At 33.0% G+C, this 8,326-nt stretch overlaps 1 protein-coding gene across 1 annotated transcript; it reads left to right on the plus strand.

Moving 5' to 3' along the window:
• The first annotated feature begins 237 nt into the window (after positions 1-237).
• On the plus strand, positions 238-1,078 carry LOC149161790 (uncharacterized). The gene is made up of 2 exons (XM_089435000.1): positions 238-291; positions 386-1,078. The coding sequence occupies exons 1-2, from the start codon at positions 238-240 to the stop codon at positions 1,076-1,078; spliced, it is 747 nt and encodes a 248-aa protein (XP_089291126.1).
• Positions 1,079-8,326: the final 7,248 nt, after the last annotated feature.

An 8,326-nucleotide genomic window follows, 5' to 3' on the forward strand; every position in this document is an offset into this window, starting at 1 on the left:
TTGAAGGCCTTGCGCTTATTCAAATACTGTTCAGCTATTTTCATTTCTGAATCTGGGATTCTGATATTTCTATCATTTCCATGAATTTTAGGGTTTGCTCCATACAGGAGATTGTAACGTTGTAAGGTTCCACGCAGAAATATATATATATATACTACCAGAGTTTGCATCTGGGTTTGTGAATATCTTCTCTAAGCTTCAAAATTCTGAAATTCTGAAAACGGTCTCATTATCAGCATGGGATGGTATCCAGTTAATGCTGTCAATGCATATCTAGAAACTGTAAAGCTGGTAAGTCTTCTTGTTGCTAATGAAATAAAATCCATGGAGATAATCAAAGAAGTAGAACATGGTCTAACTATTCTGTACCTAATTTGTGATGCAGAGTAAATTGGATGTGGAGAGGAAGCACCCATACCTGAAAAAGAGTAGAGAACTAGAAAGCACTGAATTGATATCAGCTTTAGCAGCTGGCATGAATGCACAGCTTATTGTAGAGGTCTCTTCAGCACCCTCCGCAACTACAATAGCCCTAGCAGCTGCAGCTCGGCAGACCGGTGGCCACCTCGTCTGCATTCTGCCTGCGAATGCCCACAACCTGCAGGCCGAATCCGTGGAGGCCATGAAGGACTTAGGGTTGGAGGACACAACCAGCTTCGTTATTGGAGGGGCCAAGGAATTGCTTCCCAGTTACAAAAATGTAGATTTTTGTTTCATTGACTGCAATACACAGGAGGATTGCTCAGGGTTGATTAAACTCTTGAATATAAATCCCTCTGCAGCAGTGGTTGTTGCCAACAATTTGTTGGATAGGACGACCACAGCTGCCTATGAGAGCACGTTCAAGAAGGGCAGTGCAAAATTTACCACTCTTGCAATAGGCAAAGGCTTAGAGGTGACAAAGTTTGGTACTTGTAATCTGTGTTCATCTCCAACACAAAAAGGCATGCCTATAATTCCTGAGAGGAAATGTAGAAGCAACAAAAAGAGCAGATGGGTTGTGAAAGTAGACGAACGAACCGGTGAAGAACATGTATTCCGAGTAGGGAAACACAGAGACCAGCTAAATAGGCTGTAGAAATTGTAATTTTATCCATGATAGTATGTATAATAAAATCAGTAAACAATAATCTGTATAGCAGAAGTTGGATTTATGATTTACCATAATCTGTACAGTAGAAGTTTGGACATGATTTACCATGGTTCTATTTCTCAATTCTGACAAAATTATAGCCCACCATCATTATATAAAATCCTAGAACGTACCCCAAATATAATTCTAACGCAAATACGTACAGTAGTTAGAGTTCTTCCCAATTTGTAAAAGCATTTCGCTTTGCAAAGTGCAATAAACAAACTGCGAAGTTATAGATTATGAGAAATTAGCACAGCCTCAAATCAGCTGCAACGCTCCGTCTGAGTTAAATTTTTCTGAGCTTAATTTTTAAACCGGATATTGTTGAAATGCATTGGAAATATTTGATTGCTAAGGCGTGGAATCATATTTTAAATTTTACAATTCAGCATGAAGGGGTTGATTTATATGGTAAGTAATGCCTAAGTTTTTTCAATATGATACACATAAGTTGATATAAATTTCGGTAAAACAGACCTGACGTTATAGCCGACATAATAAAGGTTTAAAATCCAAATTTAATGAAAATTACTTTTGCTTATTTTACAATGCAAAATGATAATGTTCTAAATTCAAAGTTGTTAGGTTAGTTTAATTAGTAAAATCCTACTATCGTGTCTTTTACTATCCAAAATGATAATCTTCTAAAATCAAAGTTGTTAGGTTATTTTAATCAGTAAAATCTTGTTATAGTTATGGATGTAAATGATAGATTTTTAGATTTTGTCAATTGAGAATATTTCTCAATTTTGGGCTATGGGGTGAAATCATTATTATTTTTTTATTTAAATCTCAATTTTGGGCTCTGGGGTGAAATCATTATTATTTTTTTATTTAAATTTAAATTACAATTAATGATTGATAAGATGAGTTTTGATGATTATTGTTTTAATAGTTTTTAGTCTAACAAAAAAATTTATTGAATGAGTATAACTTTGGGTTGATTGGGTAAAAGGAAAGCTCATTTATTTTTTTTGAAAAAAATCCCTCCATTTTTACAGGATTTTCTTTTTACATTGAAATGTTCTAATAAAAAAGTATCTAATTGTTTTATACATTATTTTAATTTGATTGCAGATTTATGAAATATTCTAAAATTTTGATTAATATGAACTTTTAACTTTATTTCTATTTATTATATCATTAAAATATTCCAAAATATACTATTTTATACATAATAATATTCACTTATATCTATTATATTGTCAAAATAATTTAAAATATATCATTCAAATCAAATTTTATACTAAATGCCACTTTTCACACTAAATAATATTGTCATCATCCTAATTTAATTCCTGTAAATAATAATAATAATAATAATAATTAAAAAAAAAAAAACATTTCCAAATATAAAACTTTAGAGATCTCTTTTTAATTTTATTGAATTTCCATATTAAAGATCACATTTAGAGCTTCACGTATTTTTAAGAGTATCGTTCTATTTTATTGTCTAAGAAAATTATATAAAATAGATACTTTGTGGATTAGTTTTAGTTAGTGAATGCAATAGCATATATATATATATATATATATATATATATATATATATATATATATCAATTTTCTTATATTTCTAGTATAGATCCATTTTAATCACTCATTTAACATGAATTTAGAAGGATCAAATTTTTCATGTGCAAACTTATTTTAGAGTGCAAAAAATAATGTGTATTTTTTTAATAAACAAGTTTTCTTATTATTACTATATTTTTAAATATACATCAATATTAATTCATATCAAAATATTTTGTTCATAACCTGTTGGATATTTTATTCTATAAAATATTAAGATATTTTTTAATATTTTTTTCTATATATATATGAAGTTTATCATGTGTCAAAATATTTTTGAAAAGTCTAAGATTTAAACACCTTACTCACATTTTTTTTCTAATTACTTTACATGAAATTATATTAAGTTATATAGACAACTAATTAAATATGCATACATTGTTTTTCTATTTAGAGAATATTTTATTTTTATTTTAAGACGAGCCGACATACTTACATATCTCCTCCATAATGGGATGTTGAATCTTGGTGAACTTTGTGTAGAACTTTCAGAGCCTGGTTTGCTATATTTTGGGAGATATGATTTGAGGAAGTTAGGGTTTTTTAAGGCTCTAGAATTTAAACTCAAACAGGTGACCTAGGGAAAATTGTCGTAACTTTCTCTTTGAGCATCAGATTTGAATTTTGTAAAAAACGATTGAAAATGCATGAACTCTAGTTTATGGTATATTGTTTTCAGGGCCGAAGGTCAAATCAATGACATGTGGAACTCCGTACAAGTTCGCTCTACTGAACTAGTCCACAATCAGGTTATCGTGGGAGTTTTGACATAACTCTATATTGAAGAATCCAATATTGGTCTAACTTGTGTCATTGGAAAGAATATTCATAGGGCTACCACAGTATCTAAGTTCATACCTTGAAGGTTTGAAATTACAGAGTTACAACAGTTTCAAGATCGAGCTCCTAAAACAAAGAAAAATGTGTGTATTTGTTTTAAAATTACATAAATTTTGTTTGAAAAATCAGTTTGAAGTGATTCCATGGGCATATTGAAGCATACATATCATTATTAGGTTCTAAAATGCCTCCCAAAAAAATAATTCTACACCCATTAAGCCCTCGGAAAGCTCTAACATGACACATGAAGAAGATGAATTGCAGCATGATATATCAAAATTATGGGACCAAATGCAACAAATTTCTCTCTCACAAAGAGAAACCAAAGATGACATGGATGGTTTAAAAGCATAAATAAAAGGTGACATGGATGGTTTAAAAGGAAACATGTATAGTTTAAAGGGTGACATGAATGATTTGAAAGAAGACATGGAAGGTAATCCATGAAAATCACGATGAGAACAAAATGAATATTAATTATGATTTTAGAGAATCGAATGTGGGGTGTAAGAACCACCACATTCCAAAGATAAATATGAGGAAGTTTGATGGCAAGGATATGGTAACATTGATACTATAGATGGAGAAATATTTTGATCTAAATGATGTCTAACGCACAGAAAAGGTACGCATTGCATCTTTATATTTAGAACCCAATCAATTTTTATGATATATATGGATTTGTTCTCGTAAACCAATTGTCACTTGGTCAACTTTTACAGAGGCAATGATATCACATTATGAGGATACAAAGAGCAATGCCTTCTTTAGCCAATTGATAAATCTCAAATGAAAGGGTTCAATGGCATAGCACAATGAAGACTTCCAAAATTTGAATATTAGGGTAACTAATATCCCAGAGAAGCATAGGGTTGATGTATTCATAGGGACTTTGAAGGATAACATCCAACATGAGGTTGGCCTTTGGGAACCTGATTCATTGGAGAAGGAATCCAGGGTGGCAAGAGAAGTTGAAAGAAAATTTATGGAAACAAGGAAGTCTACCACTCACAACTATAAATATGGAGGTCTTGATGCTACTAGCCTTGCACAACCTACAAGATTGACGCCACAAAAATTGGAGGAAAAAAGATCAAAAGGGCTCCCTTTCAGTTGTGATAGAAAATACACTAAAGGTCATAAGTGTGCTAAGAAGAAATTATTCTACATAGATTGTGAAGAGGAGGAAGAAAAGGAAGAAACATCAAAAGAGGAGGATATACACCAGGAAAAAAACACCAGAGAAAGAAGAAATGAATCTAACCATATATTGCAATGCATTGGCAAGGATTACCACTCCTCAAACTCTCAAGATAGAAGGATATATCAAGAAGAAAAAGGTAATAGTTTTAATTGATTCAAGTAGTACTCATAATTTGATTCATTGTAAGATAGCCAAAGAATTGAATTGCTTCCTATATCCAACACCCAAGTGTCAAGTGATGGTTGAAAATGGAGGAGCAATAAATTGCTTTGGGAAGTGCCAGAATATCAATCTAGCCATGGGGGAATATGTATTGAATAGTCTAATGCTTTCCATTCCAATGGGTAGTGTTGATGTTGTACTAGGAGCCCAATGGCTAAAATCTTTGGGGACAATAGCTTTTAATTTTCAAGAACTTTTATTGAAAAAATTTTGGGAAGGAAAGGAAGTTGAATTAAGGGGTATTGCAGGGAAACCAGGAAAGATAATCAACTCTAATGGCATGACAAATATTCTAAAGAAAGAACAACAAGGTGTAATTGCATAATTATGCTCACTAGAGGTTCAAACATCAAAATCATCTATTTCTCAGGATCTCCAAAAAGCCTTGGACAATCATTCCAAGGTATTTGAGACTCCCAAAGGCCTCCCACCTATCCATGATCATGATCATGTTATTCATTTGGTTCCAAGAAGTGTTCCTCCAAAAATCAGACCTTACAGATATCCCTATGCCAAAAAGAGTGAAATTGAACGTATGGTTGCAGAAATTCTAGAGGCAGGTATAATTCAACCTAGTCAAAGTTCTTTCTATGTTTTAATAGTATTGGTATAAAAGAAGGATGGATCATGGGGTATGTGTCTGAATTATAGGGAGCTCAACAGTCTCACTAGTAAAGATAAATTTCCCATTCTAGACATTGATGAATTGTTGGATGAATTACATGGAGCAATTTACTTCACCAAGTTGGATCTTCATTTAGGATATCATCAAATTGGAATGAATACTAAAGACTTTCTGAAAACATCTTTCAGAACTCATGAGGGTCATTATGAATTTTTGGTCATGCCTTTTAGCCTTACTAATTCACCTTCAACATCTCAAGGTTTGATGAATTCCATTTTCAAACCCTTCCTTAGAAAATTTGTGTTAGTATTTTTTGATGATATACTAATCTACAACAAGTCTTGGACAGATCATCTTCAACATGTTGACAGGGTGCTCAAATTATTGAGGAGAAACAATTATATGCAAAAGCCTCCAAATGTTTCTTTGGATACAGGAATTGGAATATTTGGGTCATATTGTATCTCATGCGGGTGGTAACAAAATTAAATCCATTAAGGAATGGAAAATGCCCACAACCATAAAGCATCTTCGAGGATTTCTCAAATGGACAAGGTATTATCACAAGTTTATTAATAATTATGGGAGAATGGTAGCACCTCTAACAACACTACCAAAGAAAGATGCATTTCCTTGGACTCCAGAAGCGACTATGGCCTTTGAACATCTTAAAGAGGAAATGTGCCAAGCACCAACCTTAGCTACACCTCCCTTCACAAAAAGCTTTATTGTCGAATCTGATGCCTAAGGAAATGGAACTGGTGTTGTTTTAATGGAAGAAGGAAGATCCATTGCTTTTGAAAGTCATCCATTCAAAGGAAAGTATTTACACCAACCTATTTATGAGAAGGAAATGTTGGAAATACTAAATGCACTAAAGCAATGGAGACCTTACCTAATGGGAAGACAATGCAAGGTAAAAATGGATCATGATAGCCTTAAATACTTTTTGGAAAAAATATTATCTTCAAAAGAGCAGCAAAAAGAAGTCACAAATATGTTGGGTTATGACTTTGAAATCATCTACAAAAAAAGGGAAGCAAAATATTGTTGCAAATTCACTCTCAAGAAAGAATGAGGATGTGGAAGCATTTCTTTGTGCCATTTATATTATCCAACCTGATTGGTTGACTGAAGCAAGTGATGAATGGAAGAATGATGAAGAGGTGTGGGCACTCATTCATACGTTGTAGCAAGATCCTAGTACATCTAATACATTTAGCTAGAAAAATGATTCTTTGTGGTACAAAGATTGGTATATATTTGTAAGTATTCCCAACTCAAGAAAAATATTCTTTTGGAATTGCACAACTCCCCCTTAGGAGGGCACTCGGGATTATTGAAAACTTACCAGAGGTCCAAGAAGGAATTTTTTTAGGATGGCCTTAAATCTAATATTCAGAAGTTTGTGGCGCAATGTTTGGTTTTCCAACAAATAAAGTTGAGACAATTAAGACCCCGAGTCTGTTACAACCTTTAGCCCTTCCAAGTCAACATTGGGAGGATGTCTCAATGGATTTTATCACATGTTTACCCAAGTCTGAAGGAAAGAGTGCCATCTTGGTGGTAGTTGATAGACTTACCAAGTATGCATAATTTTGTGCATTATCTCATCTTTTAAAGCCAATACAATTGTTATTGAATTTATGGAAACAATTCAAAATTTACATGGAAACCTAAAGATTATTGTAAGTGAAGGAGATTTCATTTTCACTAGAAATTTTTGGACGGAATTATTTTCTTGTCTTGGTACTCAACTAGCTCATAGATCATCTTATCATCCTCAATCTGAAGAGAAAACAGAGATAGTGAACAAATGTTTGGAAGGATATCTTCGTTGTTTTATATCAGATAAACAAACATAATGGTTCAAGTGGTTACCTCTATCTCAATGGTGGTATAACACTTCCTTCCATACTGCAGGAAAAATGACCCCATTTATGGCACTTTATAGATATCATCCATCATCTATCACATCATCTTTAAGAGAAAATTCTAAGGTTCAAGCAGTCGAAGATCACATTGAGCATCAATAACAAGTTTTCCAACTCTTAAAGGATAACCTCACTCTATCGCAGAATCGAGTGAAAAAAATAGGAAGATCAGCATCACAGTGAAAGAAGTTTTGATGTAGGTGACTGGGTGTTTTTACAGCTACAACCATACAAAAAAATGTCCCTCAAGCAAGCTAAGAAGGATAATAAATTATCACCCAAGTACGATGGTCCTTTCAAGGTATTACAAAAGATTGGTACTATGGAATACAAATTGGAGTTTCTTGCATCTTCCCAAGTACATCCAGTTTTCCATGTTTCATGCTTAAAGAAAGTTATCAGTGATAAGCTCCCAATTCAAATAGTGTTTCTAGAACTCGACAAAGAAGGAAAAATAATATTTGAGCTTCAATCGGTCATGGAAAAAAGGACCCGGAAACTATAGAATCAATTAATTTCAGAGTATCTCATTAAGTGGAAGAACTTACATATTGAAGATTCCACATGGAAGGATGAGAATTTTATACAGAAGCATCTGGAACAACTCAATCATTGAGCATACCATTTTTTTGAAGGAGAGGGGAATGTTAGGTCCCTATAATACTAGTGTATTCCCCTTATTTTTATTAGTGTAGGTCCCTATTATTGTTGTTGTGCCCATGTATCCCCCATGTTGTTATTGTTGTACCCATAGAAGCCCACTATTGTTATTGTTGTGCCCTTACATTATT

The sequence above is a fragment of the Pinus tabuliformis genome, chromosome 5_2 (assembly GCF_031772625.1).
Source record: "Pinus tabuliformis cultivar Carrire ecotype Pingquan chromosome 5_2, CPIR1, whole genome shotgun sequence".
NCBI lineage: Eukaryota > Viridiplantae > Streptophyta > Pinopsida > Pinales > Pinaceae > Pinus > Pinus tabuliformis.